This window comes from Micromys minutus (genome assembly GCF_963924665.1).
Source record: "Micromys minutus genome assembly, chromosome: X".
Taxonomy (NCBI): domain Eukaryota; kingdom Metazoa; phylum Chordata; class Mammalia; order Rodentia; family Muridae; genus Micromys; species Micromys minutus.
This window is the reverse complement of record NC_137970.1, coordinates 125,996,477-126,017,202: the sequence shown is the minus strand read 5'-3', so window position 1 is coordinate 126,017,202 and position 20,726 is coordinate 125,996,477. Positions and strand designations below refer to the sequence as shown.

The 20,726-nt window shown below is 49.8% G+C and overlaps 1 protein-coding gene across 1 annotated transcript; it reads left to right on the top strand.

Moving 5' to 3' along the window:
• Positions 1 to 4,648: 4,648 nt before the first annotated feature.
• On the top strand, positions 4,649 to 14,579 carry LOC308415276 (X-linked lymphocyte-regulated protein 5C-like; the record flags this gene model as incomplete). Its single annotated transcript, XM_080910265.1, has 9 exons — positions 4,649 to 4,751; positions 5,261 to 5,336; positions 6,240 to 6,274; positions 7,272 to 7,389; positions 8,093 to 8,192; positions 9,444 to 9,542; positions 10,771 to 10,875; positions 13,477 to 13,527; positions 14,412 to 14,579. The coding sequence occupies 9 exons, from the start codon at positions 4,649 to 4,651 to the stop codon at positions 14,577 to 14,579; spliced, it is 855 nt and encodes a 284-aa protein (XP_080766391.1).
• Between the last annotated feature and the right edge of the window lie 6,147 nt (positions 14,580 to 20,726).

Sequence of the window (20,726 nt, the reverse complement as noted above, 5' to 3'; positions counted from 1 at the left end):
CGACACTTGGCCCTACTCAAATCGTTGGGTCCTTCCAGGCCGCAAGGGCACCGTTTCCTGTTCCCTCGTGCACGGTTGCTGGTGGGCCTGTTATGGTCTGATCCCCCCACACGCAGAACAGCCAGTTTGTTTTTTGCTTACCAGCTATTTCATATCGTTGCTTTAACATGCCTGCCAGGCATTGACACAGAGAAGCCACTTGCCTCAGGGCAAGGACATGCTGGCCTCATAGCCTGATATGTTCTGTATATTCTGAATGTTCTGTATGAAGTCTGCCAATCGCAAGAAGTTCCACACAGCTTTACTCCATAGGACCCATCAAATCAAAGGTCATTATGAACTGTCATTTGTTAGCATTTTTTGAGTCAGAGCTGACCAGCAGGCAGCACTTCCTGCACATGAACTCATTGTGGGTTTTGTTGTTTTCTTTTCCTTTATAAGCTGACAGAAAAATATACCCGCTGTCATCTTTCGGACAGTTCTGAGTTATGTCCCTGGTCTGACCAGCACTGAGGTGTGCACTCCATAAACTACTCTTACTTAGCTGAGATCAGCGTTCACGAGGTTTGTGTGGCGATTCCTGAACCCCCAACAAGCCTATCCAAGGACAAGGACTGGACAGGAGCGACGCATGCACCCACGCTTCTCCACAGAGGTGGAATACTCTCTGAAAGTGGGGGCCAACCTGCTTTGACCACCCTCCGGGGGAAGCAGGGCTTCGGGCAGCCGTGGTGAGGTGTGTTCTTGCAGGTGAGCGACCAGATATTAGGATCGTCTCAGTGAGGTGACGTCTGGTGCCCGAATTCCATACCGGGCGACCTAGGTGGGCCCCAGGAGGACTGTGTAACAAGGTCCTGTGAGGGTCTGAGGGACTGAGCCGAGTGAACGGGGCAGCAGGCGTGCTTGGGGAAAGACTTGGGGCGTTCTGCGTGCATCTTTCTGGGGTCCGTGGGTACTGCAGAAGTTCTCTGTGTCTGTGTGTCTACAGCAGGGCCCCTTGAAAGTGGTGTGGGTTCTTCAGGTCCCCTGAAAACCTTAACACAACGATTTCTGTTGCCGTTGTTGTGGTTGACAAGCGAGCAACCCCAAGCCCCATGTCACACATGTGTGATTGTCAGGTGGGCCTCTGCCCGGAACCAGGTTGGCCCGTGTCACGCATGTGCACACGTTTCCCACTGTGGCTCAGCACTTCCGGAAGTGACTTCGCACTAGCCGTGACCACCCTGAAGGGTAAGAGCGGGTTGGTGCGACAGTAGGAGGTGTAATTCCGTAGGTGAGCGACAAGGCATGCTGAGGCATGAGGTAAAACCCTTTCGGAGGTGTCGTCTCCCTGGCCCAGGACACTCTCGAGGGTAAGGGGGGTGTTGGGGGACTGTGGCAGGTGTGTGAGCCTAGCTGAGGAACAAGGTATCGCGAGACCCAAGGTAAAACCCTTCCGGAAGTGATAGCCAATGACGTGCCCCCCTCGAGGTGAGTGGGGTTCGTGGGGTTGCCAGAGGGCTACCTATTTCCCTAGCTGAGGGACCAGGTATCGCGAGACCCAAGGTAAAAACCCATCGGAAGTGACGTCCACAAGCAGCGCCCACTCTCGAGGGTAGGAGGGGTGGGGGCGTGGGGAACTGTAGGAGGGGTAACTCCACATCTGAGCGACAAGGTGTCCAGAGAGCGAAGGTTAAAAACCTCCCGGGATTGACGTCCAACATTTCAGCCTTGTCTCCAGGGTAAGAGGGCTTGGGGATTGTAAGGGCTGTGTTTCCTTAGCAGAGCGAAAAGGTATCATAAGACCCAATGTAAAACCCTTCCTTACCTGATGGCAAAGAAGTGTGACCACCCTGGAGGCTAAGAGGGGTTTGCGGGGATTGCAGGAGGTGTAGTTCCCCAGCTGAGCAACAAGATGCCCCGAGTCCCACGCTAAACCCTCCTGGAGGTGACGTCCAGTAGCCGTGCCCACCCTCGAGGATAAGAGGGTTTTGGGGGGATCGTAGGGGGTGTGTTTCCCTAGCTGAGCTACAAGGTTTCCTGAGACCCATGGTGAGAGCCTTGAGGAAGTGATGTCCCGTAGCTGTGCCCCCTCTGGAGTGTAAGCAGGGTTTTGGAGTATTAGAGGAGGCATAGTTCATTAGCTGGGAGAGGAGGTATCTCGAGCCCCAAGGTAAACCCCTCCTGGAAGTGACGTCCAATAGCCGTGCCCACCCTTGAGGGTAAGAGGGGCTTTGGGGGACCTTAGGGGTTGTATTTCCCTAGGGTGGTGAGATATCCGGAATCGTCAGTAGTATACTTCTGCAAGTGACTATAATCACTGAGGGAGACTGCTGTGAGGAGGGTTTCCCTAGCTGAGTGACAAGGTGTCCTGAGACCTGTAATGGAACACTTCCAGAAAGGATGTCTCCTTAACTTTGACTACCCTCGAGAGGAAGAGTGCATTTTGGGCGCGCCTTTGGGGGCTTTCCCCCTTGCTTAGTGCCTGTGCATCCCGTGGCAGGAATGTACTTCTGAACGTGACATCTCACAAGCTGTGACCACACTTTAGGGCATGAGGGGTTTGGGGGTGGGGTGCTGGGAGGCTTATTTCTATTTGTTTATTTATTTTTATTTAATTAATTATTGAGCTGAGTGACAAGATACCTGGACCCACAGTTGTACATGTCTTCAAGTGACTTCTCAGTAGCCGTGATTACCCTCGAGGGGAAGAGGGATTTGGGGGGATTGTAGGAGGTGTATTTCCCTAGCTGAGTCTAGACATCAGGGACACACAGTAGTACACTTCCACAAGTGATGTCTCAGTAGCTTGTACTACCCTCAGTTCTCCTTGGTTAGCCAGTGCAGGTTCAAGCTACTAGAGTCTGACCCCGGGCAGTTTGTTTTAGACATATTTAAGTACAGTGCAATTTGGGGAAAGAAGAGTTCCCCGGTTCCCTGTGGAGAACGACAACTCGGGCCTAAGTGCATGGAAAGCCTTTTGCAAAGTATAGGTGACATCTGCCAGGAGGATGTATTCTGCTTCTTGGGGGCCTGGGATCTGGTGTGGTTTCAGTCCTGCAGATAGTGTCGAGGTTACCAGGCCATAAAGTACATTTTGACGTCTCCCGTAAAGAAGGGTTCTCCCCTAAAGAGGGGTTCTGGTTTCCACCTCGCAGCTGGGGTGTGCGAACACTGCTTGGGGCTGCTCGGGCAGACTCGGGAACAGGTGATGGTCTAGGAATGTAGCCTAAGATGGGGCCCGGCCCAGGTGAGTAAGACAGAGGGAGTGCAGAGGCCAGTGAAGCAGGGGTTCCCAAACTCCTGGTCATCCAGGCGCCACTGGGAATTGGCTAGATCTGGAAAGAAGAGAGGCTGCACAAGCCAGTGATAAGCCCAGGGCCAGGGGGGAGGGGGAACTTTGGCCTAGCTCAGGGGCCAGTGTTCTTGTCCAAAGGTCAGAGGAGGGGCCTTCTGCAGGAGACTTAGGAGGCAAGGGCTTCTACCCACAGTGGTCCTTGAGGAGACAGTCTTTGCTTGTCCAAACTGTTTATTCATTGTTCATCATGGAAAATGGGTGCACGTGATTCACTCAGGGTGGACCAGAGGTTAAATACACTTTGCAGGAAGGAATGTTGGTGAAGGGAAGCTTATTGGCTGAACCCTTGGGGGCCCATCTATCTGGATACCACATTAGCACGAAGAACTGGGTGTTCTGTGCTATGTGACTAGGTGATCAAGATTTTAAGGGGTGGGGGATTTGTGGTCACATGTTCCAGGACAGAAACCAGGCGGGAGCAGATGAATCACCTCCCATTCTCCTATATGAGTATATAGCAGGGTTTCTGTATGCGCTGAACCTTCCCAGGTTTTGTCTGGTGACACAGTTCCACGGGTCTCACAGGGCTCTACTGACTGGCAAACAAAACTAAGGATGAAGGTCTAGGGGGTGGGAGTTCAAGATAAACCAAAAAGTCGGGGGATTCTGGTGTCACCTGACTCCACAGGTGGAACAGACCACCAGGCTCCTAACAACATCCACTCCCAGCGTTCTGGGTGGAAAGGGGGCGTATACATTTGTTCTGCTGAAGAGACGAGCCTGCCTGCATGCTTCACATCCCCGGGTTCCATATCCTTGTCTATATCCACAGGCTGCGTGTCATCTTGAGTGAGTGTATTGGGGAATCTCTGTATTTGCCTCTGGGGCATTCTTTGGGCCTCTCCTGGAGGCCTGGGTCCCCGAGTTTCTCCAGAAGCATCTAGACTGAGAGCGGGTAGGAATTTCACCTGACCCCACAGCAGGGCTCAACCAGGGCACGGCTCTGGTGACCTCACTGGCCATTGCTGGATTCGTGCTTGTGACTAGACACCAACGTTGGATCACTTGGCTTGGGGTCTAGCCAAGCTTGTCCTATCCTGGTGACAAAAAATCAGGAGAAAGAGCTTAGATCAAGGGCTACTGGGTTGTAGAAAGCTCTGCTTCCAGCCAGAATGATGGGACAGGATGTGATTGGACCTTGCAGGGCATCGATGTCACCCTCCCACCTTCTCTTTGCCCCAGCTCACATGGCCACAGCCTGTGGTGTCCTGGTCCCTGTTTTCATGTACAGTCATAAAATTCAGCATCTTTACTGTCCGTGCATCCCACCGTTGTTTCAGGAGTCCTGTCTGAGCCAGGAGGGTCCCAGCCATGTCAAGCAAGGCACAGAAGACCATGAAGAAAAGTGCCAAGTGCAGGAGGGTAGATAAGACCCTGCCATCAGATGACTGGAACCCAGAAGCAGCCAACCCTGGTAATAACTGATGGGGATTATGGGGCCCAACCATGGGTACGCTCTACTACTTGGCACATGCAGCATGGGGGCAGTCTCAGACTAAAAAGGGGTTTCCATGGTGTTGTGGCTGGGTGGGTTGGGAGGGAGGGCACAGAGGACAGAGGGATGCAGATTCAGTGTCTGACCTCTTATCCTGAAGCATGCTCTGGGTTTTGGTCCCCACCTGACATTCCCAGTGCATGGCAGAGATACAAGGCTCACAGAGACATTGGTCTTAGCCAGCATGTCTCTGGAGACGCCCAGGGTCACAGGGAATTTCCTTGTAAGTTTTGTATGCACACGTGCATCTGCTGTCTCTCGACTGGGGCCAGGCTGAGTTTCTCCTGTGTTGGTGGGGCAGGGGAGGGGCGTGAGTTCCTGGAAGACTGCTTCCAAACCTTTGTGTTGGACATGGGCTCAACCAACTGTGGAGTGAGTGATGAGGAGAATAGTATGCTTCGTTTGCAAAGATCTTTCCTTCCTTCTAGACGCAGCAGACAATCCAGCAGTTGGTACCAGTGAGATGGGCGGCCGTTCCTCAAGATCAGACATGCAACAGGCCAGGTGATGTCTTCAAGGTTTAGTTGGCCTTCCCCACGAGGTAGTTTCAGTGTGGTTGCCTGCAGGTATACAAAGCAAAATGTTCCCTTGCCAGAAAATGGATGTAAGTGGGGAATGTGGTGTTATGTGAAATAAGCCAGCCTCAAAGAGTCTACTTCTACCTGGGTTCTCTCCTCTGGGGTTCCTGGATTACAAATATGTCCATCAAATGATATAACCTGAACCCAGAGGGGAGGCCGGGAAGAGGCCAGCATTACCCAGGTGAGGGGAAGGTTTGCAGGGGCTGAGGGGAAGTGGTGAGAGGCAGACTCTGGAGGTTGCACATGGCCACCTGGCATGAAAGTTGAAGAGACACTGTCTGGGTGATGTAGGAGGATTGGCAGGAGGGACTTGAGGAAGGAGGAGAGTGAATATGGCTGGAGAGTGCTCGACACATGGTGAGTACACCTTTGTGAAAGCCTCCGGTGCACCAGGAATGGATTTCAGTAAACATTTAGTATACAATCCCCTATGCTGCCAGAACACAACAGACACAAAGCCACCGCTTGAGGAGAGGAGATACTTCTGTGCAGCTGCCTGCATTTGGGCAGGGAACACCTGGGGCGCAGTTTTCCTGAGCCTCCCAAGCCCAGCCTGGGGTGGGATGTCTGAGGATACGGTATAGGCTTTCAGTCACTTGTGCTCCAGGAAGTAACCCTGAGCCATGTGCCCATATGTATCTGCAGAGGACTCTTTGGTTCAGTACTAAAACAAGGATGAAGGAATAAAAGTAATGACCCAAAGAGAGGAAAACCCGACTTTACCCCCACAGAAGCTCTAGCCTTGGCAAAGCCTCTGTTTTTTTCCTTCAATGCACACTTAGGATGCTTGTCCTCAATTAAGGATGCTGTGTCATTTTTCCCACAGAGAGCCTATTCAGAAGAGGATGCAGGAATACGAAGGTGGGTTCCAGCAGGTCTTGTAGTCCCAGAGCTTTCTCTCCAACCCTCTGACTTACACAGGTTGAGAGTGTGGTCCCTGAGAGACAACAGAACTCTGGAACAGTTCTGTGACTCACAGGATGTTGCCAAAGAATAAGTTGTCCATTGGCCTTCAGGGGTTACCTTTACCTTACCTTTTAAGACACTACTGTAATCAGGGGAAATGGAGCTGTCACCTGGGCTGTGAGGAGAGCTTCCTGCTTCCTGCTCCCTGCTTACTGCATCTCTGAAGAGTGTCACTAGAGGTGATGGGAAAGCAGATAAATCTCTGCTCTTTAACTTACTGCAGGAGCAATGCCTGAGATTGCAACAGCCGTTTTCCAACTTGTGAATTAAATCCTGCTTCTGGCTTTCCAAAGTTGCTCTCCACCATGAACCCCTGTCAAAGGAGAGCTTGTAAAAATAGCCTTTAGTCTGTAGACGCTTAGGAGCCTGTCAGGGAACTCCCAAGGCAGCACCGGGAAGAAAAGCAAGTGCATGCCACACCAGCTTGTTTTCTGTCATCCAAGGTAACAACCACAGTGTACAACATGTCCCTCCGACCAAGTCAGGCTATATTCTTTGTATAGGCAGACCAAGACAACATTACCAGAGAGCCACAGTCAATTCTTAGCATGTAGAGTCAGTTCACACAAGCAGGGAAGTCTGACAGCATTGTTCTTTCTGCTACACAATAAGAGCTGGGGTTTTGAAGTGTTGAGAAAATTGTTTGTCCACGGCATTCTTTAGTCAGGCTCCATGCCCCACGCCTGTATTGCTAGCACTTAGGAAGTAGAGAGGGAAAAAGGAACTTGAGGATGGCCTCATTTATGTATCAAGTTTGAGACCAGCCTAGGCTAGAAGAGACAACAGGCCCATAGTTATTCATATTACCCTGTAGGTGGTGTGTCTGGGATGAAAAAGCATTTCTTCCTCTGGATATTTGATGTAAGGTGATGCCCTTTCCTTTCTCTCACAGGAGATGTCACCAGCTTTCTTAAGGAAAAGAGGAAGCAGTTTAAAGAGGATGTGAATGAGTCTTTCAGAATCCTGAATGAAAACCTCCAGGGTATTTTGAAAGCTCGGGAGCAGTCAAGGTAACATGATGTGACCATCTTCCATAAAGGAGATCTGTGAAGCCTTCACTCTAGCCAAGTCTCTCCTGTCTGCCCCCTCGATGGTACACAGAGTCAAATCCATGATGGGTTTTGCGGAGCACTGCCTTTTTCTCTATGACCTGGTCCTATGCATAAACAATGGGAACCGAGATGTGTTGGGTGCAAGACTGCCATCCCTCCCCTCTCAGATAACAGTACAGGTAACATCTAGTAGGGCAAGCCAGTCCTCTGTGGTCTACAAAACTGTACCTCTCAGGAGGTATCACCAGAGCTCTCCTTTGTAAGTACCACTTGGGCAAAGGGCTCTGTGTGCTCTGGCTGTCTGTAAACTACCCATAGGATATGTTGCTTTCAGGATATGGTCTTAGGCTCTCGGGATTTATAGGTTACTCTGTAAGGGGAAGGGAAGCTGAGTCTACTTTTAAGCCAGAAATGCAATCTTGGGAGAAGTATACACTAATGCATCCTCATGGTTTGAGAGGGAAGACATGTGAAATGATGTCTCTCTTAGCAGTTTAATTCTTCTGGAGTGAGTGTCACATTTCACTTCCCATGAGAAAGCAACTCTTTCCCTGTTTGTCTTTTGTTTCTAGCTCCTGTTTCACAATGATGAGTGTGTGACAGTGGCTTGCCCCCACCCAGTGTGACCATGCTCTGTAATCAGAACTGTGTTGTTTCACAGGCAGGAGCTTAAGTCCATATACTGCGAAACGTTTGGGTCCCTGTACCAGAAGTGGCTGGATGAGGTGGGCAGCACAAAGGACCAAGAAGAACACCTCAGTGTGAGTGGTTTGCTCAGCTTGGAACAGATCTGCTGAAACTGCCATGCCATTTCTCTAGTGTCAGGGTTGCCTGCAGCAGGCCCACAGGGAAGGGACAGGACTTGAGCTCAGGGAGACAAGGAGGGTGGTTGATGCAGTGAAGAGAATTGGGCCATCCTCCCTGGTTTGTTCTTCTTCCCTCCTGTGCAGAGATGACAAGGGTAAGGGGGTTTAGGAGCCAGCATGGTGGGCGTATCTGTCAGGGGATGAGCAGGTCCTTACTGTCTGCAGAGTGCAGGGGAAGGTATGGGATTGTGTCCTGAGGGGGGACACTTCAGGATCCACAAGGTGCAGATGGCAAACAGTGGGAGGGCCCCAAGTAGCCTTCTGACACAGTGATCAGGGATGCAGAATGAGAGCAGTCCCTGTGGCTGTGGCGGAGCAGGTGGGGCCTTAGCTGTCCATGGTTGGAGTTCAGACCAGCCCTGTCCCAGAGGAGAAGAGGGAAAGGTCTCCATGCAGTGATGGAACGGTGATGGTGACCGAGTCATGGTTAACCTGGAGATGAGAATGGGGTTTTAGGGGCAGGTAGTGGACTCACTGCTGTCTCTGGGACTCTTTCTTCCTGGGGAAGGATGGAGCAGCTCCGCCTGGAGATTCTAAGTTCCAAAGTTGGGAGAGCAGATGTGGGAGAAATCAGACTGTGGACCTTGTAGACCTGTGTATTGAGTGGTTTCAGCTTTTGCAATTGATTCTTGTGGAATGCTCACAGCTGGAGCTGATATATCGTTGTTAATCGTCTTCTCTCTAATTCCATGTTGAGAATGTATTTCTCGGGGTGTCACAATGTGGGGAGTCACTGACAGATAAGGAAGTTTTAGGTGAAAAACTCCATTGGAAAGAAGTGTTCCCTTGGAAGCTAATCTCTGTGTGCATTGAGCTTGACAAAAAAAATTAATACTTCATAAAACAGGAGCCACAATAGAAGCTTTGTCCTCTGTTTTGCTGGGTAGGAATCTACAGATTAGATGGATCTCATTTAAATTTCAAAATGAGTAGCTATTTCATTGGAACTTTGCCCATTTACGACAGAATGTCTCACCCTGTGACCGATCAGACATTGTCATGTTGTTTTTGGCATTGAGGGTCATGACTTGAACCTCGATCACGAATGATAGAACCCACAAAACAGCTTGGGACGCAGTTATTGTAAGCAGCAGGGTTGGATGTCCAGTTTTACCGTCATTTTACCATGGATTTCCTCTATTTCAGTTTTTAACTCAGCAGCAACTGAAGATTTTACAGACGGCTATAGAGGATCACAAAACCAAGCTTGAAGACGCTAAGGATATGTGTGACAATGTTTTGAAGGTCTGAGAGATTGCACATGTGAACAGAACACATCCTTATGTCTCACCGTGTGTCTGTAAAAGCAGGAGACAGAATGGTCCTTTCTCAATCTGTGGGAAAAGTAATTGGCTTTGAAATCGGCAGTCACCTTCTTCTTGGAATATTCTGCTTAAACGTGGGGACAAGGCTAGGTTTTGTTTACCCCGGGAAACTGATGATCTTTAGTTTAGTTTAGTTTTAGCATGGGAGCTGCTGAGTGGAGACTGGCTCTCTTGATGCCCCTCTGCTGTTTCTCTCAGTCTTCTGTACTTCCCTAGACCCCGGCTCTGGAGAGCTGTTGTCCAGAAATGGGGCCTTTTCCTCTTCCATATTTCCCAGTGGCCTTCCTTCTTAATTCTCCCTCTTTCCTGTGTCCTCTGCAAACACCCCTCCTCCAAAGTTCCACTGGGTGCCTCTGTCCTGTCTTCCCTCCTCCCCGTGTACCAGCTTCCCCTGAAGTGTCTCCTGGTCCCTGCCCGTGCTTTGCTTCTGCTCTTGGCCCAGATAGAGCCCTGTGCCTTGCCTTCCCTATGGAAATCCTATGTTTTCACCACTGGAAGTCGCCATGTGTGTCCTCTTCAGTAACAGAGCCAGCAGGTTCCCCTTCCACACCCATTTTCAGCCAGCATACAAGTCCTGTGCCCTTAAGCTCCCCTGGGAATAGGGCAGAGACTGGAGAGCCGTTTTGTAGTCTATGGACAGAAGGTGACATGGTTAGTCCTTCCTCCTCTGTATCCACCACTGCAGTGTTCTTTGAGAGATGATCAGAGGGGATCAGGAGTCCTCACTTCAGCTTTACTTAGCTTAAAGGGGCCTGCAGTTGCATGCTGTGTCTTCTCTGTGAAAATTACATTCCATGGACACGGTGAACAAATGGCTCCTTCCCCTGGGAAACCCCGGGGGTCTCCATTACATGCCTGGGCCTCTTATTCCTTGTTTGGTCTCGGTGGCCTTTACCTTCTCATCCATCCTTTTTCTGAGATAAGTGCCTTAGCTGTTCTCTTCTCACAGTGGTACTGAGCTCAACTGTGGCACTGCAACTTTATGAGGAGAGTTTATCTAGATGCACCGGAGTAGCCACTGTTCTTACTTTAATTTGTAACAAGGATCATTTGGATAGGCAAAGTCAGTACTTTTTTAATCAGATGACGTGAGGTGTCAAGTCAGGGCTTCAGGATCCAGTACCTTCTTTTGTTGTTGTCTGTTTCAGAAAGCCAAGGACTTGAGTAAACATGGCAAAACCTTTATTGGCGGTCAGAAAACTAAAGTGGAGAAGGAAATCTCCAAGGTGCAGGACAGAGTTATCATGGAAACTGTAAGTCCTGTGTCTGTATCGCTGTGTGCCTCCTATTAGCCGGCTTCCTATTATCAGAAACGTGATGAAGATTCTCTAAATCTCCATTTTTCAAACAGCAAGAGCAAGATGTATCCGTCCTTGAAACATACGTTCAGTCCCTGATTTCTGAGGACGCCATCTGAGGCTCACACCTGCGATGAACAGGGAAGGGATCATTGGGCATGCTAAGAAGACACTATTAGCAGTCGGTGCAGCTCCTTTCTCTTTACTTTGTTTGTTACAACTGAGACTGAGACTCTGTTAACCATTAAGTGAAGCCCCAGCAGTTCTATGAGTAGCAACAGTTAAGTGCATGATGTCCAGGCCCATGAATGCAAGGGGGATAGATACATTCTGCCCAGTAGTGGCAATTACATTTTGGAAGCAAATGTCATTTGATTTTGTGGATGGTTCTCTGTCACTTCCCCAAAGTGAATGTTACCTTACTTATTTCAGGGGAATAAAGATGAGACCCGTTTCATGTGCATGCTTTCATTTATTCATGAGGTCACAGAGCCAGTTCCACTGCAACTGGAACATGAACTCAACAGGCCACTGAAACATGCTGAACAAGCACGTTCGGGTGCTCAGATGTGTTAAACTGTTAACACGATTCCCACAGTAGAGCCAGAGCCTAATGTGTCCGGTCTGAGCGAGTTGTGGTGCTGTGGCATTTCCCAGACACACCCAGACTCATTTTGATGCTGTCTTCAACACTGGTTGAAAGCTACCTGTCCTTAGCTTTGGTTTTATCAGCATGTGTCTGTGTCACCATTTGTGGTTCCAGTGTTTTGGGTGGGTGTTTACCAGAGCATTTTCTAGGGCTCTCCTTGAAAATTCTTTACATTCTCCTGCTCTGGGAGAATCTGGTGTCGGACCCTCCTCCATGGGTCCAGCCCTTTTGGCCTTCCCCTTCAACACAGATCCTTGCTTTGCAGGACCCCACACTGTTTAGGAGATTCTGCAGGACTCCTCCTCCTCTCACCTCTTTCTATTAGATACCCCTTTTCCTGATAATCCTAGGGGGCTCACTGGCCTTTTAGATTCTGTTTTGTTCACACATCAGCCTGCCTGGGATGATTGCCAGCAACTTTTGCAGATTCTCTCTTTACCAGTTTATTATTCTAGAGGCCAGAAAGAACATCCCTGGGGCAAAAGGGACTCCCACTCAGAACCCTGCTGACTTAGACCAGGGATTCCCTCTTCAAAACCAGCCTGGACTACAACTCTCCTGAAGGTAGGGAGCACAGGCAAGTCTATCACCAGGCTCCATTGGCAGGTATCACGAGGGTTTCAGGATGAACCACCAATTTGACAAAGGTTCGAGAGGTTAAGCAGGGACCGGATGAGTCGCCCTCAGCCTTTCTAGAGTAGCTCATAGAGGCATCCTGCCAATATGCACCCCATGAGCCAAGCAGCACGGAGCACAAAGCTACTGTGACTAGGACCTTTATACACCAGTGTATAGGTGTCAGATAAAAGCTTCAGAGGCTAGAGAGACGATGGGATAAGTCGTTGTGGGATTTAGTGCAGGTTGTTGAGAAACTTTGCCATAATTTCTGTCGACAGAGGAGGAGACAGAGCATGGAAAGGGAAAGGAAGAAGATGAGAGAGAGGGGGAGTGGGGGAGAGGCATCGAGGGTGAGAGGGGGGAGGAGGGAGGGAGGGAGTAAGAATGGGCAGGAAAGGAATTTACAGAGGGTCCTGGCCACAGTGGTGAGGGACAGGGAATCAGGAACCAAGTCTGGCACTAGGAAGGAGCCTCTCGACAAGGATCAATGTGCAATGTGCTTACTGTAAAGAGAAAGGCCACTGGGCCAGGGACTGTCCCAACAATAAGAAAAGGGGACCCCAACAAGGGACCCCTGGACCCGTGGCCTCAAAGTTCTTACCATACGAGAAGACAGGATCTAGGAAGGATGGGGTTCAGAACCACTCCCTGAGTCCCGGATAACCTTGAAAGTGGAGGGGAAACCTATCCAGTTCCTTGTAGATACTGTAGGGGCTCAATGCTCTGCCCTGCTAACAACAGAAGGACCCATGTCAAACAAAAAGCCTTGGGTTCAAGGGGCTCCCCGCACCAAACATTGATTCATGGACTACCCGAGGATCTGTGAATCTCAGAGCGGGCCAGGCATCCCACTCACTCATAGTAATGCCAGACTGCCCCTGCCCCTTGTTGGGGAGAAGCCTCCTGACTAAGATGGGAGCACAGATTCACTTCCACCCTGATGGACCACAGGTTAGAGAGTCAAAAGCAGAGCCCGTACAGGTCCTAACCTTTCACTTGGAGCATGAGTATCAATGAGTATCTTACCTGCCTCGGATAAAATGGACTGGTGGCTGCAGACTTATCCAGAAGCGGGGGGGGGGGGGTACTGCAGGAAAGGCGGGGCTAAGAACCAACCCCCTCCCGTCCCTGTCCATCTAGAACTGAAAGCCCAGGTAAGCCCAATAGGGGTGCGTCAGTACACCATGTCAAAGGATGCACGAGACGGGATCATGCCACACATCATCTGGGTACTCCAACTCAGGGTTCTGTGTAAGTGCCAGTCAGACTGGAACACACTTCTCCTACAGGTTCGGAAACCTGGAACCAATGACTGCCTGCCAGTTCAAGATCTCGGAGAGGTAAACAAATGGGTGGCCGATCTCCACCTCACTTACCTAAATCCTATATCCTGTTGAGCTCATTGCCCCCATCCAGAACCTGGTACACAGTCCTGGACTTGAAGCAAATGCATCGATGGACTCATCTAGAGGTCGACAAACTTCTGAGGACCACCTTGTGGTCAAATTCTTTTGTGCCAGATTTGAGGCATCTAGTGGGCAAGTAGTAGATAACTGTGTGCCGTGTCAGAAGGTGAATGCATGGAGAACTAAGGTAGAAAAAGGAAAAAGGCCGAGGGCGGACATACCCGGGCTTTACTGGGAAGTAAACTTTACTGAGATTAATCCAGGAACATATGGATATAAATATCTATTAGTCTTTATAGATACCTTTTCTGGATGGGTGAAAACCTCCCCACAAAGAGAGGAACGGCGGCGGCGGTGGTAGCAGGGAAGATTCTAGAAGAGATCTTCCCTAGGTTTGGCACCCCGGAGGTAATTGGATAAGACAATGGGCCAGCTTTTGTTTCCCAGGTAAGTTGGACATTAGCTCATTTCTTGGTGACCAATTAGAAACTTCATTGTGCATACCTTCCCCAAAGTTCAGGGCAGGTGGGAAAAAAATGGAGTAAAACTCTAAGAGACCTTAAACTCAAATGACCTTGGAGACTGGTGCAGACTGAGTGGATCTCCTTCCTTCATCCCCTTTTAAGGTTAGGAACACCCCTCCCACTTCAACTTGACCCCCTTTGAGATACTACATGGGACCCCTACTCCTCTTACCCTATTGAGGGATGTTCTTGAATTGACTTGCCATAATGATAGTGGTTTATGTGTCAGACCTAAGGCTCTGCAGACAATTCAAAGAGAAGTCTGGGCTCAGTTGGCCGTGGCCTATGTTCCAGCTGCCCGGAGACTGTTCACCCTTTCCAAATCGGAGGCTCGGTCTACAGGAGACGCCATCAGACCCTGACCCTCAAACCACCCTGGAAGGGACCGTACCTGGTTTTGCTGATTACATCAACAGCATTCGAGGTGGACGGGATCGCAGCCTGGACACACCTCCCATGTGAAACCTGCTCCAGACCTGAGCCGTCTGACATCTCCAGTTGGAAAATCAAAAAGACCTACAACCCCCTAAAACTCAAGATACCCCCAAAACTATGAACTGACTACTAGTTTGTCTGTGGTTGGACATCTCGAGAATTTGAGCAACCCCCATTCCCCTGCTAGACTTACATGGCAGGCCCTATCAGCTACAGGTGTGGTCCACATGTAATGAAGCACGCACACCCTTACTCCTGGTGGTCCACTTTAACCCCAGATTTGTGTTTATTAGCTGCCAGTTTGGACACGTGGGATATTCCAACTCAGGAACTGGGAGAAGAACTAGCAGAATGCAAGGGTGTACACACATGATTCCTGAAGCCCTGTCCCCGGGGTGGTCTGGGAGGATGAGGATAAGGGTGTGGGTACCCTCAGCTAAGGAGTGAACCTGGGCTATGTGTGCCCCAGAAATGAGCAGACTAGGGCATGGGCCCATAAGTGAGCAGAAACTGATGGCTACTTTTGTAGTGCGTGGAGTTGCGAGCCTGCTTCCCACTCCTCATGGTATTTAATTACTGTAAGAAGGAATTCCACAAGTGGTGGTGTGGGGGAATAACACGCAGAGGCTGTTACATGAGTCCACGGACCAGTAGGGCCTCCGGGTCTTTTGGGGTTCTGGTCACCTTCCGTGACATCACCCGGGGAAGTGGTAGCTGAGTAGGAGAAGGGCATTGCTGTAATTTCTCCTACAACCCCCTCTCCATCTGATTAACTGAAGCAGGAAAAGGAACACGTACTCGAGAAAAGAGAAACTCCTAGAGACTAAGGCTATATCAGTTAGGCTATGATAATGGGCTTCTGTGCACTGTCCACTTGCGGATTGAGGCCTTGACCACCTCCATCGGGCCTAACTCTGTTTCAGTCCCAGCATTTCCGGCCTCTCGACACACTATGCCAAGCCTTAAGGTGTGGCCCAAGGTAGTGACTGGGGTTACTGCAGTAACCAGCATGGCTTTGATAATAGAGAATTAGTTCTCTAATCAGGATCCCCAGGGCAATGTGCACCCGCTTCTAAACCTTACTGAAAAGTCTTTTCCTAGTTCCAAACTCAACCAAGCCTCCCCTTCCCACCTCTTGTTGGCTCTGCTATATTGCAGTTCCCCCATATTCTGAGAGAATAGCTGCCTCGGGTCACAGAAGACAGATGAGGGCTTCCGTTGGAGGTCCAACACACTCTCACCTTGCAACAAGTGTCAGGGCAAGGACTAGGCACTGTCCTCCTAGGGGACGTGTTTCTTTATAACTCTACTCATGAGTATGGTAGACCGGATGTGTATTTGATTCACCCTGAGGATACCTGGTGGGCTTGCTCTTCAGGATTGACCCCTTGTGTACATCTACAGGCCCTGAATCACACCAAGGGGTTTTGTGTCTTAGTTCAGCCGATGCCTCGACTCCTGTATCATCGGGGCTCCGAGGTCTTTGGTATGCTAGAGAAGACTCAATCTAATTGGAGAAAGAGAACTGGTTACAGTCTTTGCCTTGAATGTGCTTCTGGGAGCCAGCCAGGGAGGGTTAGGAACGAGACTTGGTACCACTGATATTGGTACCCGGACTAGGGAGATCAAACTGGAGATGGCACCTTTTGAGAGTGGCAGTGAGCCAATGGAGATCAGAAGGCCCATTGGTAAGTACAGAGATTGGCATTACTATTCCTTCCAGTAGGGTACTTACAGTTATGAAGTAGCAATGAAATAATGTTATGAGTGGGGGTCGCCACACCTGAAGAACTGTATTTCAAAGGTGGGGAACTACTGCTTTAATCTCTCATCGCCAAGCCTCGGATTGCCTGCACAAGGCCTACTTGATGGGGCCCGTCGTTCCCTGCTTCATGCATGCAAGCACATGCTGTAGAGCCTCCCTTGTGGGCACCTGCGGGGCTCCCCTCACACATGCATCTGGTCTGCCTCTCATGTGTCCTCACCTCTCTGGTCTGGCTCACACATAAGCCTCCATTGCTTGTCTCCGTCATACATGCCTAATATGTATGTATGTACACCCACGTGGCCATGTGCTAGGCCCATCGGAAGAATGCCCAGGTGCTAGAATATCCTCTGATATCCCCACTTCCAACCAGTCAGAGAGATACACTCTTGGGATAGACAGGGACTGGTTGCATATATTCCCTTTCTGAGGAGGAAGATTCTGAGTAGGGCAGTGCGGTGACCATGGCAAGGCAGGAAAAATGCATACTGGGGGATCCTGTGCCCAGGTTTTAGCGATGGGTCACAGTGGCCAGGATGGATCCAAACCTTTCATTAACTACAGGGGGCCAGAAGGAAGAGGGGGCCACACTGACCTCTCAGCTCCCATTCACATGGACCCCCAAGTTTCACCATGCTTATTGTGGGTCCTACTGGCTCATGTACACCTGATGGATCCCCATGCTGGAGCCACCTCAGGCTAGTGCTTAAGCAGGAGAGACACAATGTCAGGACCGCAGGCCTGCTGAGCCCACCTCAGTGGCAAGCTCCCCATATTGCTCATTCATACCTCTCCAGGCAATCAGAAAGATACACCCAGTCCGGTAGAGCGTATCTAGTTATGGGTGTCTACCCCAAGCCTCTTGGGTGATATCCAGGAGCTACACATTCACATGAACCTGGATCTTGCACCAGGATTATTGTGGGTCCTACTAATTTACACCTAATGGACCCCCATGCTCATTCCCCTTCCCCAATCTCATGGCTACTCTAGGACAATGTCAGGACCGCAGGCCTGCTGGCCCACCTCAGCGGCAAGCTCCCCATATTGCTCATTCACACCTCTCCGGGCAATCAGAAAAGTACACCCAGTCAGGCAGAGTGTAACTAGCTATTGATGCTCACTGCAAGGGAGGGAAGGAGGCTTGCAGTGGAGTATGACTATGTTAGATCACCTAATTGGCTAACTGGATGTAGGTAGCCCTGGGCTAGGCTACTATGGGGCAGATGTCCAGTCTGCCAGGACCTGAAGCTTGTTGGGGCCAAGAAAATGGGACAGTAGTTGAGCCAGGGACCAGCCTGAGAATGGTGTATGATAGAAGTCAGGTGCGGTTTCTCCTGCTGTTCACCTCATGTCTCACACCAGCTATAGGGGCCGGGGCCAGGGCCAGTCACATTTTCCTGATCCCAGAGTCACCTGCCCAGCTGAGGAATTGTGAAAGCACTGTGGCCAAGTACCTTCCCCGGCCTCAGTAAGCTGAGGACATAGCCATCAGAAAAATAGCCCATTAAGAGAGCTTGTGGCTGGAGAGATCTACCTAACACAAGAATGAATGTGTGTTCAATGTCATGGGTACCTTGAAGGTGGAGGTGGGCCAGCACCTCAAAGTCACAGCAACAGGGGCCCACTGTTTGGAACAGAAAGAATAATCCTGGTATGTATCTCATAAAAAGGGAAAGGAAAGCCAAGGACTGAAAGCAGTCAGATAGGTGGGGGGAAGTTGAGTCTTGTGAGTTGTGGGGAGCACATAGCCTAGATGGCTTCTTCTCTTCCTCCGAAGGAGGTGCTTGGCTGTTCCTTATCAGCTGAGGTTGAACTTGCCAGCCTTTTCTTAAGTGAGAATGTGAAACAGAAATAGAGAAACATGGGAGAATACGGAATGAGGGATGATTGGATGTGCAAGCATTTCATGAATCCAAGAAGGCTTACCTGCAAGTATGTTATGTAACAAAAGGAATAACAGAAGGAACTCTGTGGAAAGAAGGGAAGAGGAGGAAGCAGACACACAGCCTTAAATCTTTTAGTTGGAGCAGAAATACATGACTGAATCTCTCACCCCCTTATGGAGGCCTGGTGGACCAGGCATGCTTGCACGTGTGCCTTCAGGGCCCATCATACACCTACACAAATGGCCAGTCTGTTGCCTTCCTGGATTGTTTCTGCCCTCGGGGTGTTCAGGTGCTGTGCACTGGGCCGGACTGGGAAGAATGAAGCCTACCTAGCTGGACCAGGTGGCTTCAGCAGAACCCTGGTCGGCAGGTGTGAATGCTGGGGACAAAGAGCATTCTCTCAGACCATTTTCACAGGAACAGTTCTCCTTTGTTGGGGCTAACCAGGGCTATATAGACCCTGGGGAGTGGGTAAGGGTTTGGGGGCCTCACTGTACATCATAGGCTGAGGTGCTGGGGATACTTCATTTGCATGAATAGTCATTTCAGGTGCACGCTGGATGCATACTTATAGGTAGAGAGGAAGCTAAACCTGCAACTTGGACAAATGCCAGTGTGACTACCTGTGTGGTGGAGTTGGGGTTCTCACAGGCTACACCCCCTGGGCCACACAGGCCCAGAGCAGGGAGGAAGACAGTCCTGCGCCTCCTGGTCTCAGGTTCGGGTTTTCAGGGTTGGGCCATGCCTCAATCTCACCTTTGCTCCGGAATGGCTCCTCAAGTGCATAGCTTACTAGCCCACCAGTCCCTCCTTTTGTTTTCTAGTGAGGGTGGTGTCGTCATAATCATCAGCCTCTAGGTTGGGAACGGTTTGGTTCTGCACCCTAAACTGCTTGGTCGTGGTTTTTATTCCAATGCAACTTCCCCGCCATTCTAGAAATAGGATGAGGCAGGACAACTGGAGGATTACGGCTCCAGTAGTCAGTTATGAGCCAAGGTGGGAAGGAACCAACACATCAGAGGATTTTAGTATCTTGAGTTAGGGGAGTTGGTCGCACATCTGCCCAGGAGATCTTGCCAAATTTCTTTGGCCACTAGTGTGTGTTATTCCATCAGCCCAGGTTCACTGGCATAGAAACATCATTCCTCTCCCGAAAAATGCCAGTCTATCAGCAGTCAGCAGGTACAGACTCTTCTGATTGTGTAGAATGACACCCCCACCGCCCCAGGAGGTGTTCTGTCCTCTAGGGGCTCAGGACCGTCTGTGGTGGAAGACAGGGCCTGGGCAAGCTTGTCCTGCAAGCTGTCAGCCAGGCATTGTGTCTGGTCCATTTGCTCTGAAACACACAAACCTTAAAGGTAACATTGTAGGTACATTTCTGCATTAACACACGTACGGTATGTACAGTGTGCACAATCCTCCTAATGGTGATTCTCTGCTCTATGTTTGTACAAGGAAAAGGTGTCAAACTGCATGGGTCCACTGGGCCGCATGCAAGTCCCTGGAATTAATTTCACATCTGTGAAGGAAATACATTTGTTCAGAGACTGCTGAATGCTAGGACATGTCATAGGCAGGACTTTTCATACAAGAGATGACATGATGCCAATTTACAATAATTTTGGAATGGCCAGTAACACAGATAGTCTCAAATAAAGGATCTTCCCTCTTTTACATGAATTGAAGACCAAACAAAAACCAAATAAAGATGGGCAACACATACACCTTCCTGAAGAGGAAACTTTCTAGTTTCTTTGGACAGGTAGTTCTGTGAAATGCAGGCTTGCTGGGGCACACAGGTGACAGAAGGTCTTGCTAGAGCAGACATGACAGAGAAATTTTCCTTAAGCACATACAGGTGAACGGATGTTTTCATATCGCAAAGATGTGAAAGGACACTAACAACAAGCATGTAGTAGTTCGCTTTACACTGTGTTGTTGATCCCCACTCGTGATGAGGCCAGAGAGAATCTCGCCTAAACACCGCTTGTGCGGTTCCTGCAGCAGTTTCCAGTTTCTGTGACCTCGCCTCAGTGCGGTTGGCACTCCTGCCTGGTGTCTGCCTGCCCAAAGAACTGGGCTGTAGCTGCTGCTTCATGCCTGGTGTCTGTCTGCTTTCAGAAAGGCCTGTTCTGTAGATGCTGAGTCCTATTGGGTGTTTACCATAGGACTGAACTGCTGCTAAAGAAGATGGCGCTTACCCCCAAAGAACTATTGCTGAACAGGTCCAATTCCCCCATATCCTAATCTGGCTGCTCTTCCACTGCTGATGCTGGCTGGTGGGCCAGAGGAGAGGTTGATACCTTATTAAGAGCAGGTTGCAAAAAAAGAAAAAAAAATGAAAAGGAAAAAAGAAAGAAGCCCGGTGTGTATCTATCTCCCTTTTCATTTTTGTACCAGATTCATATGGAAATGATACATTACATATATTAATTGGTAAATAAAGAAGAAATGTACTAAAATGACTTTCACCCATTTTGTTAGCTTGCAATGTGTTTCCTGGAAAATATACCATCATCC